At 33.9% G+C, this 23,301-nt stretch overlaps 1 protein-coding gene across 6 annotated transcripts in view; it reads right to left on the reverse strand.

Annotated features, from left to right (window-relative positions):
• Positions 1-23,301, reverse strand: part of FBXL17 (F-box and leucine rich repeat protein 17) — a 472,180-nt gene that overhangs the window by 439,800 nt on the left and 9,079 nt on the right. For 5 of the 6 annotated variants that reach the window (XM_036846589.1, XM_036846592.1, XM_036846594.1 and 2 more), the window contains exons 2-4: positions 20,165-20,287; positions 16,528-16,785; positions 43-174 (exon numbers count right to left, since the gene is read on the reverse strand). In XM_036846589.1, coding sequence (XP_036702484.1) covers positions 43-174; positions 16,528-16,785; positions 20,165-20,287 — 513 coding nt within the window. The remainder of the gene's footprint in view (positions 1-42; positions 175-16,527; positions 16,786-20,164; positions 20,288-23,301) is intronic. The other variant, XM_036846590.1, reaches the window with a different exon arrangement.

Below are 23,301 nucleotides of genomic sequence, written 5' to 3' on the forward strand. Positions count from 1 at the left end.
AGAAACAAAATGAAAAACACAAGAATGGTAACAAGTACTTACTAATTTGTTTTCCTGCATGTATATTCTTTGTAATTTCAGACAGCCCTTAGCTATGACGATCATGCCTTCATCTGAGATCTTGTAACACTGGCCGAAATGAATATCTTTGAGTTCTCTGCATTTTGAGCCCAGCTGTAAACAAAGAGATTTGACTGAATGCTCCAAAAATAACAAAGGTAACATATTTCTAGTGGGATTTCCATATAATTTTTTTCAATAGCCATACCAAAGTTAAATAATTGTTTATAAATTACTCTTAAAATAGAATGTAGGCAATCTATCATTTAAAATAGTGTTGTGTAAGCCTTTTCACCTTCTAATTATTTCCTTGCTTCAACTGCCTCACACTATATGCCCACCTAGGTGCCTAGATCCCATAACACTTCAAATTCATGTCCTAATTTCTCTTGAGTCTTTTTATCATAGTGTTAGACTGAGTGGAACACAGGTCCAAGGAATAAAACCAAGGTCCAAGAAGTGAGACAAAGGTCCAGTGAGTGAACGAATATTTAATTCAGGAGATTCTACTTCTAGTTCTGATTGCCCCAATGTATCATTTTTCTGCATCGGCTCATTTACTCTGTGAAAGAGAAAAAAGACTGAATATGCTATAGCCAATATTCTAGTTAATACTTATTTACACACTTATTGCATAAACTAAAAAAAAAAAAAAAGGACTAGTGATTTCCTGATTGAAATCTCAAGTGTACGGTAAATAGTTACTGAACAGGTACAATGTTCCTCTTAAAAAACATTAAGTACAACAAAGAACAAATTACATAATTTCTTTTCAAAATCTACAGTAGAAATTAGATGATCAAAGCAAACTATAAATAAATGTTGTTTTATAAGTATTACATATAAAGAAAGTCATCTTAGAGATAAAATAAGAAACTTTAGTAAAAACCTATATATCAAAAATTGTCTAAAAAATTACATTAAGACAATAAAATCCAGTTTGGCAAGGGTTCAAAGTGTGCTGATACACCACTGGTAAGAGTGTAAATTAGTACTAAAAATCTTCTTGGAGGGCTAGTTAGCATAAATGAAAAAATTTTATAAAATTTGCCTGAAAATTATATGACTCAGCTTCTAAATATTTACCAAAAAATGTAAGAGGGATGGATAATTGGATAGATACATAGTGAAGTCAACATACTACAATGTTAATTATACAATCTATGTAGTGGGTATACGGGTGTTCACTGTAAAATTCTTTCAAATTTTCCATATATTTAAAATTATTCATAAAGACTACTGGAATAATTAACTAAAGGTGTTTGGTAAGATTTAGCTATAAGAAATTAGCACAAGAATTTTTTTTTAAATAGTGAAATACAGAAAACCTAAAGTTATAAATTATGGTGTTTTCATAAAATTGAGTATTATATAGCCATTAAATTGAAGTAAACACTTGACAAATAAAAATGAAAACTGTACATGTTTTTATAATATAATTTAATTTTTATAAACAAATTAGGCACATTTAAATATACGTATACATATTTAATTATACACATGTATACAGAAAAGAGATAAAATATACACCAAGGTGTTCACAGTGGTTATTTCTGATCAGTGCAATAATGGGTACTGTTCTTTTTTTCTTTTCTGTCTATCAGTCTTCTCACATCTTTTTAAAAATAAATATTATTTTTGTAATAAAAACTTTCAAGTCCTGTTTCAAGTAAAGTAATGATATTATCAGAAAGATATGCAACTTCAGTTAGTTTTTCCAGGGATGGTGATATATACAAGCCATCTTATTTTAATCTAGGTAACACTATAACCAATTATATATTCCACTAGAAATGTAAACTCCATGAAGACAGAAGCTTGTTTAACTAACATAGGCCTGGTGCCCAGTGCCTTACAGTCAGTTGATACTTAGTAAATTATTTGTTGAATGAATGAAAAGTCTGATCAGAGTTATTCATTGTAAAGAGACCTCTTTGAAAAATGGACAAATAAAGGAAACCATGATTATGGTCTCATATACCACCATGTTCTATTTAATTCAAGAGTTCTATATTGGGTCCACAGGTCGAAATCAGGGATTCCAGGAAAATGGATGAGAAAAAAAAAAAAGAGTACATTTTTATTTTCTTACTATTCTCTAAATGAACTTTAGCTTTTCCTTCACTTATTAAACAGAAAATCACAGTAGTTTAGCAGTATGTGTGACTCTGTAAACAACAGAAATCAAAGATAATTTCACATAACACTACTGTTATTGCAGATAGTGAAATATCATTTTTGTTCATCAGTATTCATCATGTTTATTAGATCTACTACCAGATCTTATAATGCATTAAAGAGGCACATATATTTCTAGAACAAACATACAATGGCATGTTACTTAGACCCAATAAAGCTGAATCCAAAGCCAATAGTGGGGAAAGCAGAAAAGCAATATGATAATCACTACAAAACTCCCAATAAGCTCACATATGTCTGGCAGTGAGGGCTAGGTTGGTGTTAAAACCACCAGGATTCTTGAAAGTCTACTTAAGAAGTAGTTAACCACTCAGATCACCTCCTCATTTCTGCACAGCCTGCCCCTGCCCACTCTCCCACAATAGCAAAAGACTGGAGTTCACTGAGGGGAGTAAACCATAGGGTCTTTGGGGTATGCCATGCACAGCTGACAGCAGAAGCACACTCCAGAAAATGTGGGGATGTGAAAGTTTATACCGTGAAAATGGAGAAATTAAAAGAAATAATTCTATAAAATGTTCCAAGATGAAAGGATATGGACTTCCAGACTAAAAGGACTCACTCGTATGTCCAACACAAATGACAAAGGCAGACCTGTATCAAGGCAAATCATCATAAAATTTCATAATCGTAGGTATAAAAAAAATATTCTAGACTTCTAGTGAGAATCAGATTTCACACAGAGGATTAAGGATAAAAAAGGCATCAAACTTCTTATTTAAGAAGAATACTTATTTCAAACCTAGAATACTGTACTCAGGATTCAGACTATGAATTAAGTGTGAGGGTAGAATAGAGACATTTTCAGACATGCAAGCTCTCAAAAGATGTACCTCCCATATATTCTTTATCAGGAAGCTATTACAATCTGTGCTCTACAAAACATGAGAATACATCAAGAGAAAGAACACATGACATCTAGGTAATAGGACATCTAATAGAACAGCAAGGCGAGGAAAACATTGAGAATAAGGGTGAAGATAAGATATTAAGATGACCATTAATGCAAGAGTAGTTAAATACAAGAACTCCAGACTGCTGTCTACTTTAAAAAAATAAATTCGACTAAGTAAATACATATAGGTATACTAAAGCAACTGGGGGAAAGCTGTGGACTCCATCACTATTAAGATATAAAAACTAAGTAAACTAAATGAGGACAAAAAGACATTTATTCATTCCAAAAAAAACAAAATTCCAGAGGGAAAAAAAAGGTAGGTAATTATAAAATGTAAATACTGAATACTTATTTAATCAAAATTATAACAGAATTATTTTGACACGATGAGGGCACAGGAGATAGAAAAGGATAGTGAGCTAAATCCTCATCTTTCCATAGCAAGGAAATAGCACAGATCAGCGGTCCCCAACCTTTTTGGCACCAGGGACCGGTTTCATGGAAGACAATTTTCCCACGGATGCGGGGGGAGGGATGTTCAGGTGGTAATGCGAGCGATGGGGAGTGATAGGAAGTGGCAAATGAAGCTTCACTCACCTGCTGCTCACCTACTGTTGTGCGGCCTGGGGGTTGGGGACCCCTGGGACAGTCTAATATGGATAAATCAAGAAAATACATACAGACATAGACGGCAAATGCTTCTTCTCTACCACTGCTTCCTTCTTCTGGAAGGAGTTCAACTGGTCTAACTTCTGGTCTCTACACTGATTAGTTTGTATTTAATAAGCTGAACATGTTCAGTTCATCTCTTTTTTCCGCTTGAGAACAAACTGCCCACAAGGAGCAAGCATCTACTTCTACATTTGCAGGACACTGCTGGTCCAGCCTAGTAGATGATGACTGGTTCCCCTGGCCAAACTCCAGTGTTTGAGTTAACAAGCCTATTTAACTCTATTACTAAGCAACATTCCCAATCTAGCCTTTCTGTGTAATAAAGTTGATATTTTTCCTCTGTCACTATTCCAGTGTCTTATTTGTCAATTTATTGAGATGCTGGAGCAATAAAGAGACTTCAACACTTAGTGCACCAGCCAGGTGATCTCCTCCTGTATCAAGTTTACCCCCATTAACTCTTTTTTTTTTTTTAAGATTTTTTTTTTTGATGTGGACCATTTTTAAAGTCTTTATTGAATTTCTTACAATACTGCTTCTGTGTTTTTTTATGTTTTGGTTTTTTGGCCGTGAGGCATGTGGGATCTTAGTTCCCCGACCAGAGATTGAACCCACACCCCCTGCATTGGAAGGTGAAGTCTTAACCACTGGACCGCCAGGGAAGTCCCTCCCTCCTTAACACTTACCTTATCCCAGCAAAAAGTCAATACAGCTAAAGGATCTACAAACACCTCAAAATTACCTCCATAATACTTTCTACTTTACCAAAGAACATTCTGAAATAATAACTACTCATCATAAGATAAGAATACCTATCTGGCTGATATTGACAGAATGCATACCACCACTCACCTTGGTTGGATACTGGAAAACTCCTCCCTGAGGGCCCTTCCAGGTAAGAGAGGTTATCAACCTTGTGAAATTTTAGCTCCAACCACACCTATCCATTCACACCCAGCCGGTCCTTCATTGCTGTTTGCACCTGACACTCATGCCAGGTACAATCCTAACTCTCACTCTTCACCAAGTAAATGGTCTTAGTTATCTAAGACATAGAACCCCAGTATGTCATTTAAGAGGTTCTGAATCTTTATCAATACAAGTCCAATATCTAGTTCCCTAGGAAAGGTGCAAGTCAGACGGACAGTAATGGAAGCCTTCCTCTAACTCTAATAATGTGTTAAGTGCACCCATCAGTCGACCCTGAAGGAAAGCATTTAATGACAAGGGTGTTAGTAGCCACTTTATCACTTAAATGAAGCTAGTCCACCTATTAATCCATGGTTAATTTTAGCACATGACAGTAATTAGAACTGCAAATGGACTACAGTAAATAAACATAATATAAAAAGGACTGTCTTTGATTTATTCTTTTCTTCTTTGTAATAATCATTTAAGATTATTCACAGTTTTGCTCAAGAACTCCAAAGGTATTTTTCCATAAAATATTTGGAGGTGATTTTCCCAGCATCTCAAAATTTAATTAAAATTTTGCACTCCACCCTTGAGAATTTACAAAAGAGAATTTGTTTTAACAAGCTATATGTTGTTACTGGGTTATTTCTGTAATAAAACAAACACCTTAGGAAGAATATACTTCGACAAAGAATCTAGATAACTGAAAGCAGAACATGGAACCCACTGGGATAAAAATAAGATTAGGTCTTCCAATGTCACACGAAAGCTGCTCAAAACCAGTATTAAGAACATATTTTTAAAACATGAGGTATGCCACCTTCAACAGAAGAGGAAAGTTGTTCCTTCTACTTTCCATTCCCAATATGTCACCACTGTCACTATTATACACATGCAAAAGAAAACAGTGAAGAAAACCCAATCCATATCTTCTAGTAACTTCACCCAACTATGCTAACTATTCATGTTTGTGAAATCATAAAAATGACAATTTCATAATTTGATTCATTAGTTTCATCATTTGTAGTAGAGTGGCACAGACAATGAGATATGAAAGAAAGCAAAGCAAATTTTTCAAACTGCCACTCATCTGACCCTCTTTAAGGACTCAAATTTGAACCTTTTTCCTAGATTTATATTGTCTAACTTTGCCTCATTTAAAGAACATTCCATTTAATACAATGAAAATATGCTTCATAAGCTCCCAAAATGTGTACCAATACTATTTTTTAGTTGTACTAGCATGATGTATAATTAAAACTCAAGAGTAAATGAAAATTGAGAACATACATGGAATAATCACTTGATTAATTTGTTACACACTAAAAAGATTTTTTATTTTTTAGAAAACCAGCAAAAATGCTATTTTAGCACCAGTACATAGAAACATTTGTTACTTATTATTAATGTTTCAAATTTTAAAATACTGTGGTTAAAACTTTTGCAGCTTAACTTTAAAAACGTGGGAAGACATCAAATGTCCATCAATAGATGAGTAGAAAAAAATATGGTTTATACATACACTAGAATATTATTCAGCCATAAAATGGAATGAAACTGATATATGTTACAACATAGATAAACACTGAAAACATTATGCAAGTGAAATAAGCCAGACACAAGAGTTAATATTGTATGATTCTACTTACAGGAGGTAGCTAGATAGGCCCAGAAAGTATGCTAATTAGAAATTAGAATACAGCCTACAATGGTTACACAACATTGTGAACATACTTAAAGTCACTGGAATTGCACACTCAAAAGCTGTTAAAATGGTAAATATTATGTAGATTTTGCCACAGTAAAAAAAATCAACACAATGAAACAGCAAATGTCAATAAAACCTGAGATGAAAAAAAAGTCACGAGAAAGTGATATTTCTTCCCAAACCTGTTTTTTCTAATTATAATTATTATAACATAATTACATTAGATATTAAATAAACTGACAAATGAGAAGGAAAAAGAAAGCTCTTGCTAAAAAAAGTAGGTTGAATGTTTTATGTTCAATGAAAGCAAGCCATAAAAAAGTGCTGATGAATTAGTTTTCAGTGACAACTATAAAGTTATAAAATATTGGGAAAATCATATTCTAAAACAAGCTGCACCCATATTCCTTCATAAGTAGCGACCGCCTGTCCCACTTCAATTTAAAAAAAAAAAAAACAACTGAAAATCATGGGTGCCACATCATTGTTATAGTTTAAGTAAAATAAAGTCAAACTCTAACTAGCTATCTCTAACTCAAGAAAAAGGCCCTGACCCTATATCAAAAGACTCACTAATGAATCTACAGTTATTTGGTATTTTTTAAGTAAAATGTTTATAGTACATATTGATTTTTGTGATTCTATCATTTAACTGATTTTCAGTTAACTGACCAACTTCCATTCTCAGGCCCAGAAGGCTTATGCTGAATTATAACAATGCCTACCTATACCTCACTGGGTTGTGGAGATTTTTAAAAAAATAACACAAATGGAAATGTTTATTAAGGCACACTGCAAAGCATATAAAAGTACTAAATAAATGTTTTATATCTCTATTATTATTAATGGGTAAAGAAGGAAGCTATTAGAACACTATTTATTAGGATTCATGTGAAGGGAACTTTTTAGAAGTATTCAATACTATAAAGATACATTTCCAGAAAGAAGCCTTCTTGAATTACATGAAGGCTCAATACTCCCAGTTACAGATGGAAAATTTTCTCTCTGGTAATTGAACTGAAAATTCCAGCTTAAAATCCTAGATATGATTCCACATGACATGATTCACAGATCAAGCAAAATTGAAAGAGAATATTGGCTCCATACCTTCCCAACTATGTGAACTTGGACAAGTTACTTAACTTCCAAAAGATTCAACTTTTCATCCTGAAATACCTCAGCGCTGCTGTGAAGATTAAATTGGACAACAAAATATGAAAGCACAAAGTACAATGCCTGTCATATAGAAAGCACCCAAAATATATTTACTTCCCTTTGCAAATTGTGATGCTAATTTAGAAACAGAATACTTAAAACATTCTTAAACTACCTAAATGTAACACATTTTGATAAAGGAGGCTTTTCAAGATCTCTAGTTTCTCAGTCTCATTATAAATATCCATTATCATTATAGGGCTAAAATGAGTGTCATGTAATCTGAAAAGGGGAGGAAATGAGCTAAGTGGATTTAGTATGAACTCAAGACATCCCTGGATAAGAATGCCAGCCCTATCACTTATTACTTTATCTCAGGTAAATTACTTATGGTCTCTCTGTAACTGCTTCCTCATCTATAAAAATAAAATAATACCTATCTCACAGAGTGGCTGTGAATCAAGAGAAATTAAATATATGAACATATAGTTAGAATATATGAACAGTGCCCTGCCCATGGTAGATACTCATAAAGGTTACATATTTGCTCTTTACTTAGTTGACTGAATATCACTAGAACATGTAAAGATAGATTAGATGAGACTGACATTTTCCTTTATCTCACAGAAATTCAGCATCTAAAAACAAGTAATGTTTCTTTTTTCCTTTATTGTGGTAAAATATATCTAACATGAAAATTGCTATTTAACCATATTTAGGTATATAATTCAGTGACATTATATTCACAGTGTTGTGCAACCAACACCACTCTTTCCAAAACTTTTTCATCACCTCAAATAGAAACTCCCTACCCATTAAGCAACAAGTACCCATTTCCTACTTCCCCAGCCCCTGAAGCCCTCTACCTACATTCTGTTTCTGTGAATTTGCCTATACTAGGTAATTTATATAAGTAGAATCTTATAATATTTGTTCTTTGTGTCTGGCCTATTTAACTTTGCATATATTTTCAAAGTTCATTCATGTGGTAACATGTACAGCATTTCACTCCATTATAAGGCTGAATAATATTTCATTGCATGACATACATTTCATTCATTCATTCATCTCTTAATGGACAGTTGGGTTGTTTCTACCCCTTGGCTATTGTGAATAATGATACAATGAAAACAAGTGAACAAGTATCTATTTGAGTCACTGTTTTCAATTATTTGGGGTAAACATCTAGGTGGAATTGCTGGGTCAAATGATAGTTCTATGTTTAATCTTTTGAGGAACCACCAAACTGTTTTCCACAGTATGTGCACCATTTATATTCCCACTAGCGATGTATGAAGATTCCAATTTCTCCACATCCAAAGAAGCACTTTCTTATTTTCTGGTTTTTGCTTTTTTTTTTTTTTTTTTATTAATATCCATTGGAGTAGGTGTGAAGTGATGTCTCATGATATTGATTTGCAATTCTCTAATGACTAATGATGATGAGCATCTTCTCATGTGCTTGAGGGCCATTTGTATTTTTCCTTTGGATAAATATCTATTCAAGTATTTTGCCAATTTTTCAATTGAGTTCAGGGGGGTTACTTTTGGATGGTAAGAGTTCTTTATATATTCTGGATATTAAACCCTTATCAAATATATGATTTCTACACATTTTCTCTCATTTTATGGGTTGTCTGTTCACTCTCTTGAGAATGTCATTTGAAAAAAAAAAGTTTTTAATTTTAATCAAGTCCACCTTATCTGTTTTATACTTTTCCTGCCTATTCTTTTGGTGTCATATTTAAGAAACCATTACTAAATCCAAGGTCATGAAGATTTGTACCTATACATTCTTCATAGAGTTTTATAGTTTTAGCTCTTAAATTTAGCTCTTTGACCCATTCAGAATTAATTTTTGTAGATGGTATAAGGTAAGGGTCCAGTTTCACTCTTTTGCATGTGGACATCTACTTTTCCCAGCACCATTTCTTGAAGAGTGTTCCTTCCCCCAGTGAACGTTCTTGCCACTGTGGTAAAAAAAATCAACTGACCACAGATGTGAGGGTTTACTTCTGGACTCCCAATTCTATTCCATTGGTCTATATGTCAATCCTTATGCTAATATCACATGGTTTTATTTACTGTACCTTTGTAGTAAGTTTTAAAATAAAGAAGTATGAATCCTCCAACTTTGCTCTTTGGATTCAAGATTGCTGTGGCTCTTCTACGTCCCTTCAAATTCCTTATGAATTTTAGGATGGATTTTTCCATTTCTGCAAAACCACCATTGGAATTTTAATAGGGATTGCATCAAATCTGTAGCCCACTTTGGGTAGTATTATCTTAACAATATTAAGTCTTCCAATTCACAAGCTCAGGATGACTTTACATTTATTTAGGTCCTCTTTCTTTCAAAAATGTTTTGTCATTTTCAGTGTGTAAGTCTTGCATTTGCTTGACTAAATTTAATCCTAAATATTTTATTATTATGGATGCCATTATAAATAGAATTACTCATTTATTAGGCCAAACAGTTTTTTTGTGGATTCTTTAGGGTTTACCATATAAAAAACAACATTATCTGCAAATAGAGATAGTTTTTTGTCTTCCTTTCCAATTAGGAAGTTTTTTATTTCTTTGTCTTTCCTAATTGCTCGGGCTAGAACTTCCAATACAATTTTGAACTGAAGTGGCAAAAGTTGGGCATCCTTGTTTTGTTCCTGAACTTAGGGGAAACGTTTTCAGCTAGTCACCATTGAGTATGATATTAGCTGTAGCTTAGTCACATCTGACCTTTATTATGTTGAGAAAGACCCTTCTATTCCTAGTTTATTGTGTGTTTTTTATCATGAAAAGGTGTTGGATTTCACCAAATGCATTTTCTGAGCTAATTAAGATGGTTATGTGGGGTTTTTTCCTTCATTCTGGTAATGTGGTGTATTACATTGACTGATTTTTGTACATTGAGTCACCCTTGCATTCATGGGATAAATCGTACTTGGTTACAGTATATAACCCTTTTAATATGTTGTTGACTTCTGTTTGCTATGTTTTTTTGAGGATTTTTGCATCTATAGTCATTAAGGATGTTGGTCTGTAGTTGTCTTCTCTTGTAGTGTCTTTGTCTGGCTTCAGAATCAGGGTAATGCTGGCCTCGTAGGAATTAGCAAGTGTTGCCTTCTTTTAAGTATTTTGGAAAAGTTTGAGAAGGATTGGTATTAATTCTTCTTTATCTGTTAAACCAAATTCACCAGGGAAGCCATCTGATTCCTGACTTTGCTTTGTTGGGAGGATTTTTATTACTGATTCCATCTCCTTACTTGTTACAAATTTGTTCAGATTTTCTACTTATCCCTGACTCCGTTTTTGTCGTTTTTACATTTCTAGGAATTTACCCATTCCATCTAGGTGATCCAGTTTGTGGTATACATAGTGGTTCATAATTTTCTTGCATAATCCTTTTTATTTCTATAAAGTTAGTGGTAATATCTACTCTTAAATTTCTGATTTACTAAGTTGAATCTTCTATTTTTCTTAGTCAATATAGTTAAAGGTTTGTCATTTTTGTTGGTATTTTCAAAGAAACCAGTTTTGGTTTCATTGATTTTATCTATAATTTTTCTGTTTTCTAGTTCATTTATCTCTGCTCTGATCATTATTTCCTTCCTTCTGTTAGCTTTGGGTTTAGTTTGCTCTTCTTTTTCAAGTGCCTCCAGGAGTACAATTAAGTTACTAATTTCAGATTTTTCTTCCTTTGTAAACATAAACTTTTACAGCTATAAATTTCTCTCTAAACATTATTTTTGTTGCCATAATTTTTGCTATACTGTGTCTTCATTTTCATTCAAGATATTTTCTAATTTCCCTTGTGGTATCTTCAATGTTCGATTGGTTGTGCAAGAGTATGCTGTTTAACTTCCACATATTTGTGTATTTTCCAGTTTTCTTTGTGTTACTGATTCTTAGATTCACGTCATTATGGTCAAAAAAGATACTTGCATGGTTTCAGTCTTCCCCAATTTATTAAAAGTTGTTTTGTGGTCCAAAATATCATCTAATCTTAAGAATATTCCATGTGTACTCTTCTGTTGTTGAGTGTAGCCTATTGTATATGCCTGTTAGGTATAACTGGCATACAGCATTGTTCAAGTCCTCTAGTTTCTTGTTGATCGTTTTCTGGTTGTTCTCTCCATTGCCGAAAGTAGATTATTAAAGTCTCCAACTATTAATGTAAAACTGTCTTCTCCTCCCTTCAAGTCTCTCCATTTTCTTCATATATTTAGGGGCTGTGTTGTTTGAGTCATATATGTTTATAATTGCTATATCTTCCTGATGAATTGAAACTTTTATCAATAAATAATGACCTTCATTGTTTCCTGCAACCTTTTTTCACTTAAAATTGATTTTTTTTCTGATGATAATACAGATCTTCCTCAATTTACAATGGGCTTACATCCTGATAAACCCACCGTAAATTGAAAATATCGTAAGTCAAAAATGCATTAATACACTTAACCCACTGAGCATCATACCTGAGCCTAGCATACCTTATACAGGCTCAGAACACTTATATTAGCCTATAGTTGGGCAAAACCATCTAACATGAAGCCTGTTTTATAATAAAGTGTTGAGTATCTTATGTAATTTCACTGAAATTGAAAAAGAGAACAGTTGTATGGTTATAAGTGTATCAGTTGTTTACCCTCATGATTGTGTGGCTGACTGGGAGCTGCAGCTCACTGCTACTGTCCAGTATCATGAGACAGTGTCACACCACATATTGCTAGCCTGGGAAAAGATGAAAATTTAAAATCTGAAGTACAGTTTCTACTGAATGCATATGGCTTTCACACCATCATAAAGTCGAAAAATTTTAAGTTGAACCATCATAAGCTGGGGACCATCTGTATAGCCACTCTAGCTCTGTTTGGTTATTAGTATTTGAGTGGAATATCTTTTCCTATTCTTTTACTTTCAACCTCATTGTGTCTGTATCTGAAATGAGTCTCTTTTAGACTTTATATGCATGATTGATTATTTTTTTTATTCTGCCAATCTTTGCTTTTTAGAGAATCTATTTATATTTAAAGTACTGATAAGGAAGGATTTATTTCCACCGTTTAGCTATTCATTTACTATATGTTTCATACTTTTTTAATTGTTGTTCCTCTGCTCCTCCATTACTGCACTTTTTGTATTTGGTAGATTTTATGCAGTGTACCATTTGATTCTCTTCTTATTACTTCCATGTGTATATTTTAGTTATTTTCTTAATGGTTATCATGGAGATTACAATTAACATCTGAAACTTATAATAACCTTATTTGAATATTACCATCTTGGTTTCAATAGTATACACCCTATTCCTGTACATCTCTATCCCTCCTACTTTATATGGTTATTACGACAGATGATACATTATGTGCCCATTAACAAAAATTTATAAATACTGTTCTATACATGTGCCTTTTAAATCATATAGAAAAAAAGTTAAAAACCAAAAATACAATAAAGCTATCTTTTACGTTTACCTACGTGGTTACTTATACTCGCATTCTTTTTTTCTTCATATGGCTTTCAGTTACTATCTAGTGTCTTTTTATTTCAGCCTGAAGAACTCTCTTTACCATTTCTTGTAAGGCAAGTCTACAAACGAACTTCCTCAGTTTTTGTTTACCTGGGAATATCTTAATGTCACCTTTATTCTTGGAGAACAGTTTTGCCAGATACAGAGTTCTTGGTTGACATTGTTTCTTCAACACTTTAAATATGTTAGCCAACTGCTTTCTGGCTTCCATGGTTTCTGATGAGAAATCAGTTGTTAATCCTATTGAGGATCCCTTGTATGCTATGAGTCACTTCTCTGTTGCTTTCAAGATTCTCTTTGGCTCTAGCTTTTGAAAATTAGACTATTACGTGTTTTAATGTAGGCCCCTTTGAAATCATCCTGCTTGGAGTTCACTGAGTTTCTTGGATGTATAGATTCATGTCTTTCACCAAATTTGAGAAGTTTGGGCCATATCATTTCTTAAAATACTCTTTCTGCCTCTTTCACTCTCCCTTCACTTTATGGTATCCCACAGGTCCCTTAGACTCTGTTCACTTTCCTTCATTCTTTCTTCTTTCTGCTCCTCAGACATGATCATTTCATTTGTCCTATTCAGGTTCACTGAGTCTTTCTTCTGCCTGCTCACATTTGATGCTAAATCCTTCTACTAAATTTTTTATATCAGTAATTACACTTTTCAGCACCAAAATTCCTATTTCATTCCTTTTTATACTTTCTAGCTCTTTATTGCTATTCTCATTTTGTTCATGCATCATTTTCTTGAATTCCTTTAGTTCTCTGTCCATGCTTTCCAAACCTTTCAACTTGATCTACAGAATCAACAATTCAATCAATTGCTATGTTTAAGAGTAAACAAGAAAAAAATACCAGGAAAATTCATCAATTATGAAAGCTCCATACTAGGCCTTTTGAAACTTTATTATACATTTTTAAGTTGTTAATTCACTAAAAGTGTAATGTAGTCCACATCAGAGCTTATCAAATATCACTGGGTCATGAAATTAATTTACTGAGTGGATCAAGATCAACATTTATTTAACATAATAGTACAGAATAGAAAATATCAATTGCACTGTTCATAAGGCTATATATTACTTCATAAAACTTTTACTTCTATTTTGTGTATATATGAAAGCCATTCTCTTTCTACTATACCGTAACACTATCCCAACAGAAGAAAGAGGTTAAAAGAGGACACACCCTACCACAGCACCGTCTTAAGCATAGGAAAGGATTACTCATTGTACTGCAATGAGGTTCATATGCAATTACTTTTAAAAATTACTTAGAATGAAAAAGATTTATTTTACTACTTTTATCAGATTATTACTTCATATATAACTAATTCATAATTCAGAAACCATAAAAATCTGAAGCAAACATCTAATCTATCATAAATTAATGGGTTCCAAAATACCTCACATTCTAGGGAAGATTTACATAATTAGTCTCAAAGCTGTAAATATTAGATAAATTCATAATACTTAACTGGCATATTAAGTCTTGTTCCTTAAAGAACTTTTTAGTTTCCCTCTATTTCAATCATAAATATGACCTTATTTTTACAAGGAACACCCTTGGCACTCTGGTCAACTGGTACCTATTTGTGCTATATCAGATTTAAATATATAGCAAATTTAATCCATTTCTTAATAAATACATAGACTTTTTAGAATGTTTCACTGTGAAGTATAACTTGCTGGGAAATTTCCGTCACAAAAAAATCACACCATGTCTATAAAATTTATAATTTACCTCAAAGATTAATTTGTTTTAACAGACTTAAGAACTTCATAAAATGCTTTGCTAGTGAATAATCCTGTACATAGCAGAAATAGATCAGGACAAATATTACAACAGGTAAGACTGTTGTTGCACAATTAGCCTGTGTAGACAAAATAGGCTCCCTTATAAATTGCAGGATCCTTAACACATAAATTGGATTGACACACCTAGTACTATTTAGGATAGTCTTTCCAAATTTCTTCTAATACTGAGCTTTCAGTTAATTCATATGCAGTGTTTAAATTTAGGGATCTTCAGGGACTTCCCTCGTGGTCCAGTGGTTAAGACTCTGCGCTCCCAAAGCAGAGGGCCCAGGTTCAATCCCTGGTCAGGGAACTAGATCCCACATGCCGCAACTAAAAGCCAGCATGCCACAACTAAAAGATCTCACATGCTGCAACTAAAAAGATCCTGCATGCCGCAACAAAGATCTCACACGTGGCAATGAAGATCCCACGTGCTGCAATTAAGACCCAGCACAGCCAAATAAATAAATAAATAAATTTAGGGATCTTCATATTATTTCTGACTTCGTCTCAGATCAGACTTAAGTCTAGGACTTTACTGATACTCTGCTTTTCCTGGGAACTATTAGGACTGCATCTCAATTCTAAACTTAAAAAATAGTTCTGACTAAGTTCTTGAGTGGAATTATTAATTCTTTCTTTCAACAAATGTTTGCAAAGGGCACTGTGGGTAGAGTGGTAAATGTGCATTGCCTCTGCCCTCATGGAACAGGCTCCTTTATTCAAGGTCTAGAAGAGTACAGTCTATTGGCATGGAAAACTGGAAAGACTGTAGGGCAGTAGAGCTTTGGAGAATCCAAGCTTCAAATCCCAGGTCCACTCTCTACTACACATTAGGCAAGTTTCTTAATCTCTCTAAGCCTTAATCTCTTCCTTTACAAAATGAGTTTAATATCAACTATTTCCACAAAGTTATTTCAAAGGTTAAATAAAAAATACAAAAAGTGCCTAGTACAATAGAGGGAACATTACTAAATATTCAAAATATTCACAGATTCAGGGACTGGCACACAGAATCCATTCAATATCCACTCTGAGCCAAGTAACCTTAAATACCATTTCCAAAGAAAGTGAATCAACCAGAAAATACACATGATACTATATTTAATCCAATTATTGTGCCTAACATAGGTAATTACCATCTTTTTCTTCATTTTATACTCCTTAACTTGGACTTCCATTTAAAAGATATTTTAAAACATGTAAGCATGTCATCTAGTAACATAAAAGAGGAATTAAAAGTTAATTTTTAAAACCTCATGCTGACCCAAACTGCATACTGTATTACCTAAAGCAAAATTTCGTATAAAATTTAAGTAACAAAAGAATAAATTAATAAAATGGCTGGTCAAAGAAGTTCAGGCACTTATTAAAAAACACAAAAAAGTTAATTTATCAATTACAGCCATGGCACTCTAGTTCACTAACCCAAATATTCATAGATACATAAAAAGGATGACTTATTTTAGTCTCTGAACATTACAATACGTATGTTGCTATGTATGTTGCTACAACATAGCAATCTTTCAAAGTGTTGCTGCAAGAAAACATGTTGAGTTAATACAAGTAAAACCATTTTATAGATGCTAAAATTTACCTGTTTGAGTCCTTCATCAGTAAGTTTGTCCTGGTTGCCTACATGAACTTTCTGAAGTAAAGGACAGTGAGAGGCAACTGCAATAATAGAGGTGTCAGAAAGCTGTTTACACCTGTAGGCTGTATACCTAAGAAGTCCAGGACATTTAAATGCTAGAACACACACGCCAGTATCAGACATACTGCGACAATCAGAAATGTTGATTTCAATTATATTTTGACTTCTTGATGCAATTTTTTCCAATAATTCATCCGTGACCTATGAGAGGAGAGAAGAAAAGCAATAAATTTAAAAATCTGCTAAAAGTAGAAACTTACATTCTATTCTTTTATTAAATTCTCCCCAATAAATAATATAATAATTAGATTATAGCATAAAAACCACAATCAAAAGAAAACCTTCTTACTTAATATTAAAGCATAATAAGAACTGTGGTATAATAAAAAAGTATATTTGGTCTTTGTCTCCAGTTCCTAGAACAGAGCTCCTAAAGTTCTAGGAATTTCCTGAGTGATAGGAATGTCTTTTGTTATTTTTAACAAGCCCCTTTTACCATGCCTGAGTTTATACTAATGAAATGACTTAAGTTGGGGCCCCTAGATAGCTTCAGGATGGGGGCTGGTCAGCAGAAAGACAAAACACCATGTGATTAGAGGGTGGAAACTTTCAGCCCCATTCTCCGACTTCCTGGGAGGGAAGGGAAACTGGAGACTGGATTATAAAAACTCTTGAACACTGAGATTTGAAGGGCTTCTGGGTTGGTGAATACATCAAAGTGCTGGGAGGTCGATGTGGATGTAAACAATATAGAAGCTCCAAACTCTCTCCCCCCGTACCTTGCCCTATGCATATTTTCCATTTGGCTGGTCCTGGTTTACATCCTCTATAATAAATCAGTAAACATAGTATTTTCCTGAGTTCTGATCATTCCAGCAAATTATCACACCTAAGGAGGGGGTTGGGGGAACTTCCAAATTTACAGCTGGTGAGTCAAAAGTATAGGTGGCTCCTAGGACTTGTGACTGGCATATGAAGTGGAGACAGTCTTATGGGACTGAGCCCTTAACCTGTGAGGTCTGCACTAACTCCAGGAGTTAGTGTCATAATTGAACTGAATTGTTGGACACGCATTTGGTGTCAGAGAATTTGTTGTCAGAATGGAAAAAAACACATATTTGGTGTCAGAAAACACCAAGTTATAATGTATGTGTTAGTTTTCATTAAACGCCTAAAAATCTTTCCTTATTAGGAAAACATACTTTAATTAAACTTTCAAACTCACCAAAAACTCCCCACAAACAAAATTGTATCGAGATTTGGAGTTGGTTCTGTTTTTAACCCAACAAATAGTATGTATCAGCCATCATGATGTATGACTCTTGACTTTTCACACTTATTATGAGATGATACCTACCAAAGTATATAAATTTCAATTGTTTTACTACTTCTATCAGAATACATTACATATAACTAAATCCATAGCTTAGACAATGTATCACTTTGGGTTTCAGCACACTGAAGACTTCATAGAAAAGTCCATTAAAAAAAGTTTTTCTCGGAAGACTCAAAGCTACATATAAGTAACCTTAAAATTCATCTGCTGAAAAATTCGTATGGCCATCTCAATTCTTAAAACAAATTTTAAAAACCAACCTCTACACATTCCCTGCCCAATCATATTTCCAAAAAAAGAAAACAGAGTTAATATTATTCAAGTCTTTTGTGTAAAAATAATGATGAGAGAAAATGCACATGATGAAATTTAGAAAAAAATAAGGGCTTCCCTGGTGGCGCAGTGGTTAAGAATCCGCCCATCAATGCAGGGGACACAGTTTTGAGCCCTGGTCCGGGAAGATCCCACATGCCATGGAGCAACTAAGCCCGTGCACCACAACTACTGAGCCTGCACTCTAGAGCCCACGAGCCACAACTACTGAGCCCGCGTGCCACTACTGAAGCCCGCGCGCCTAGAGCCCGTGCTCCGCAACAAGAGAAGCCACCGCAACGAGAAGCCCACGCACCGCAATGAAGAGTAGCCACCAGCCACTACAACTAGAGAAAGCCCGCACACAGCAACGAAGACCCAATGCAGCCAAAAATAAATAAATAAAATAAATAAATTTATTAAAAAAAAAAAAAAGAAAGGAAAAAGGAAAGAACTGGAGTGTTGAGGGATACAGGGAGTAAGAGCCAAGGTTGAAAATACCTTTGTTTATGCTTGTTGGAAACAACATACCTCTCTTTTTTTTTTTTTCCTTTTTTCTTTTTTCACCTCCAGACCTAACTACCAGGAGAGGGGAAAAGCTCTTCTTAGTCTGAGTTTGTAACAAATAACTCAGACAACCAAGACTAATGAAGTAAAGAGCCAATGGATTACTTCACATTACCTCTCTCCACTGTACCAGCCACAACTAACTAAATATTCACCATTCCCCCTGGACACAAATTTCATGAACCTGGACAGGTAAATGACTAATTCTATAACTGTCTTAACCTCTTACCAATGAGGCAGAAAAACAAAAAGAAAACTCATCCACAAATGCTCAGGAACTTGCTTATTTTGTTTAAAGTACATGTGTTTATAAACACACACAAATGCTACCAGTGGTGTGTTGGAGTTGGCTTGTACCAAATCACAAAAGTCTATAGTATATACCACTTTCGAAGTCAGTCATATCACTACATTCAGTGACATCACATTGGTAGCTTGAAACTGGTCATGGTACAAGTATTTGTACAACAAAAACTGGAAAATATAACAAATCAAGGCTTTTTCTTTGCTCATTTGTTTTTGAAAGCCAGCTGTTAAACATTTACCAGCACATCACTAACAATATCATGGAAGGATTTAGAGCAGGTTTAGTAGTCTAATAAAATCCTATTCTTATTGGATATTTTTTTTATGTTTCCAATGCCAAGCACTGAAAACCAAGTTTAAGGGAAGAATTTAACAAGTCCAACAAATTGTTTGTAATAAGCACTATTAACTATCTTCTTTCCTAATTTATGCCACCATATAAACATATTGGCAGTCGGGCAATAGAGAGGATTAGAAAATTCATCAAAATGAAAATTAAAACAAAATAAGTTATCTTATTCCATTTTGCTTCCATTTCTTCACACAAAATAACATTATAAGTATACTGTTATGAAAAGTATAATAATAATAATAAATTAATAGGGATAATGATAGTATCAACTCATAAGATTGTTGATCAAATGAATACATATAAAGCTCACTGAACAGTATGTACATGGCACGTCAGCAGTACTATATAAATGTTTGCCTTATTTTCTACTATTAAACTAATATTCATAAAATGATCCCTTCAAAAAATGAAAAGTTTAATAACTCTTTTTAAAGGTAGTAAAAACTGGGGGGGATGAAGAGGACTAAGACAAAGAGGATTAAGAACCAACCCAAAATTACCAATCCAAACTAAAAAATGTATTCTTCATCATAGGAACCTAGCTTCAACTTGAATTTGAAAAAAAATTACTAAAGCACAGAATTATAGATTACAGTCATTTGAACTACCTTGAAAAACTACAGCGTGAAAGAAGTGATTTCTGAGGAGGAAAAAGATATTTTTTGAATAGGTCAACCTGAGTGTTTCTTTAGAATTAGAATCCATACCTGCTGACGACTACTAAGATCCAGCTGCTTCCAAAACTGGAAATCTAAACAAAGGTCACGCCAGTACTTGCAAACCAATGATGCAGAAAGGCAACGCTCATCCAGGGATAAATTGGAAAATATCTGTGAATAAAAAAGGAACCACATAATATGTGCTAAAAATTTTAAAGGCAATGAAAAGGTCTTTATCAGTTAGAAAAAATTACCCTTTTTTTTTTTTTTAATTTATCCTTTCTGTCGAGGGCTGACTTTAAATAGATCGCAGTGAGGGAGCTGCTCTGCTATGTAAGACACCCTGACCCAGAAGCAGGTCATCTACGAATGGTTTAGCACCAGGTTCCCTGTGAAAGTGTGTTGTGTGAAGGGCGAGGGGGCATAACAGGCAAGGGGGTGGCTGCCTTTCCAGCCGTGAAAAATCAACTTTAAAAACAGAAAACCATCTTAAGTACAAGTGGTCATTATTAAAAGAGTCATTGTTATGGACTGTCCTAAAGAGGAAGTATGATGTGGGAGAAGCTAAGAACACAACCAAGAGAGGAAAAAAAAAAGCAAACACTCAAATTACTAAAATCATGAATAAATAGAGACATTATTACCAACCTTACAAAAATAGAATAAGAGAGTATCATGAACAATTGTATGCCAACAAATTAGATAACCTAAATGAAACAGACAAACTTCTAGAAACATACAAACTACAAAAAAATGACTTAGAAGAAATAGAAAATTTGAATAGACCTATAACAAGTAGAAATATTAAATCAGTAAGCTAAAAACTTCTAACAAAGAAAGACCAAGGACCAGATGGCCTCAATAGTGATGTATTTAAAGAAGAACAAATACAAATTCTTCTTAAATTCTTCCCAAAATTGGAGCATGAGGGAACCCTTGCTAATTCATTATATGAGGTTAGCATTACCCTCATACCAAAGCCAAAGACATCACAAGAAAACTATAGACCGACGTCACAAGAAAACTATAGACCAACGTCCCTTATGAATTTAAATGCAAACAATCCTAACAAAATACATTTGACCCTTGAACAACACAGAGGTTTGGGGTGCTGACCCTCAATGCAGTCGAAAACCCAAGTATCACTTATAGTTGGCCCTCCCTATATGCAGTTCCTCACCTATGGATTCAATCAACCAAGTATCATGTAGTACTACAGTATTTACTCTTGAAAAGAAATCTGCATGTAAGAAAACCTGCACAGTTCAAATCCATGTTGTTCAAGGGTCAACTGTATTAGCAAACTGAATCCAGCAGCATATTAAAAGGATCATACACCATGGCCAAGTGGGATCTATCCCAGGAATGCAAAGATGGTTCAACATGCAAAAATAAATCCATTTAATATATTAATCCATTTAACCATATTAATAAAATGAAGGTTTAAAAAACCCAACCATCTCAATTAATGCAGAAAAAGCATTTGACAAACTCCAATACCTTTCTTGACAAAAAATACTCAGAAAACTAGAAATAAAAGGAAACTTCCTTAATGTGATAGATGGCATGTATAAACGTTCCACAATTATCATTATACCTAATAGTGAAAGACTGAATGTTTTCCCCTGAGATGAGGAACAAGAAAAACATTTCTACCATCTCCACTTCTATGCAACATCGTATTGGAGATTCTGGCCTGGGCAATTATGTAAGGAAAAGAAGCAAAAGGGATCCAGGTTAGAAAGGAAGAATTAAAATGTTCTATAGTCACAGATATCATGATCTTATATACAGAAAAAAAAAAAATACACACAAAAATTTAGAGCTAATAAGCAAATATTTCTGTATACTAGCAATGAACAATTCAGAAATGAAATAAGAAAGCACTTCTATTTGCAACAGCATCAAAGAATACTTTTTTATACTTTCCACTTCTTCATACTGAGATTTCCCATTTGTTGGGTCAATGTTATCATATTCTTCTATAATTTAAATCATGTTTCCTTCCATTCTTTTAACATGTTTCTAATAGCAGTTTAAAGTTTTTAAAGTCTAATAAATCTAAGTCTAATATCTGTGCCTACTCAGTTTCTATTAACTGCTTTCTTTTCTCTCAGTATAGGTTCCATTTTTTTCTGTCTCTTTACATGTCTCAATTTTTCATTCAAAACCAGACATTTTAGATAACATACTGTAGCAACTCTGGAATTTGATTTACTTTTCAGAATTTTTTTTCAACTTTAATCTCCCTGGCCTTAAATGGTAGGATATGAGTCCCCTGAAGTTTGAATGTCTCTGCTCAAGTTTTAATTCTTATTCATATTTTTTTTTAGCCTGGCTTCCTAGGGAGGTCAACCTGTGTCTAAATTGCTTAGTTTCCAGCTAGTTATTTGGGCAAAGATATGCTCAAACATCTCAAGTCTGCTCTCCAATCTGTGCGTGGGATGGGAAAAGCATATTCAAGGCTTATACTCAAGTCTGCTTTAGCCCTTGCTTTCTGCTAGATACTCTCAAGTCTCCCCTGCACATATGCATAGTTTCAGAGTAAGCCAAGGATATGTGAAGCGCTTATTATCCCTTTATGGTTCTCTCATTTCCAAGGTCTGCCTGTTAAATTCCTAGCTCGTCCCCCACTCATCCCAACTGGCACCACAACATGAGACTTGCAAATATGTGGGTTTTCACCATTTTTTTCCTAACAAGTTCATCAATTTTAGTCGACAAATACAGGTTACTTATTGCCCCAAACTAAGTTACCCTCTTAAGACACCTAAGATGCTGGTTTTCCAAACTCTTGATTCTTGCCAAAGGTACTGGGGTACGAGGGTACAGTAGGGGCCTCATTCAAGAGTGGTGTAGACCTCCACTATTCTTACCTGAAGCTCTAGTAGTTTTCCTAAGAATAAATGCGTCTCATTTTGTTGTGTGCTTTTGGTCGATTCCCAAAGCCCAAATAGTTTTGGGCAACTTTTCCCAGTTATTTATTATATATATATATATTTATTTTGTGTTTGTGGAGAGGATTCACCAAACTCTTCATACAGCCAAAGCTGGAAGTCCCTCTCTGGTGGATATTTTTAATGCTTGTTCCCCTCATTTTATAGATGAGAAAATTTAGAGAGATTTAGAGAGACTGGATCATTTGTTTAAGGTTAAAGGACTACATGGTTTTAAAGGGCTAATTT

Source organism: Balaenoptera musculus, chromosome 3 (genome assembly GCF_009873245.2).
Source record: "Balaenoptera musculus isolate JJ_BM4_2016_0621 chromosome 3, mBalMus1.pri.v3, whole genome shotgun sequence".
Classification (NCBI taxonomy): domain Eukaryota; kingdom Metazoa; phylum Chordata; class Mammalia; order Artiodactyla; family Balaenopteridae; genus Balaenoptera; species Balaenoptera musculus.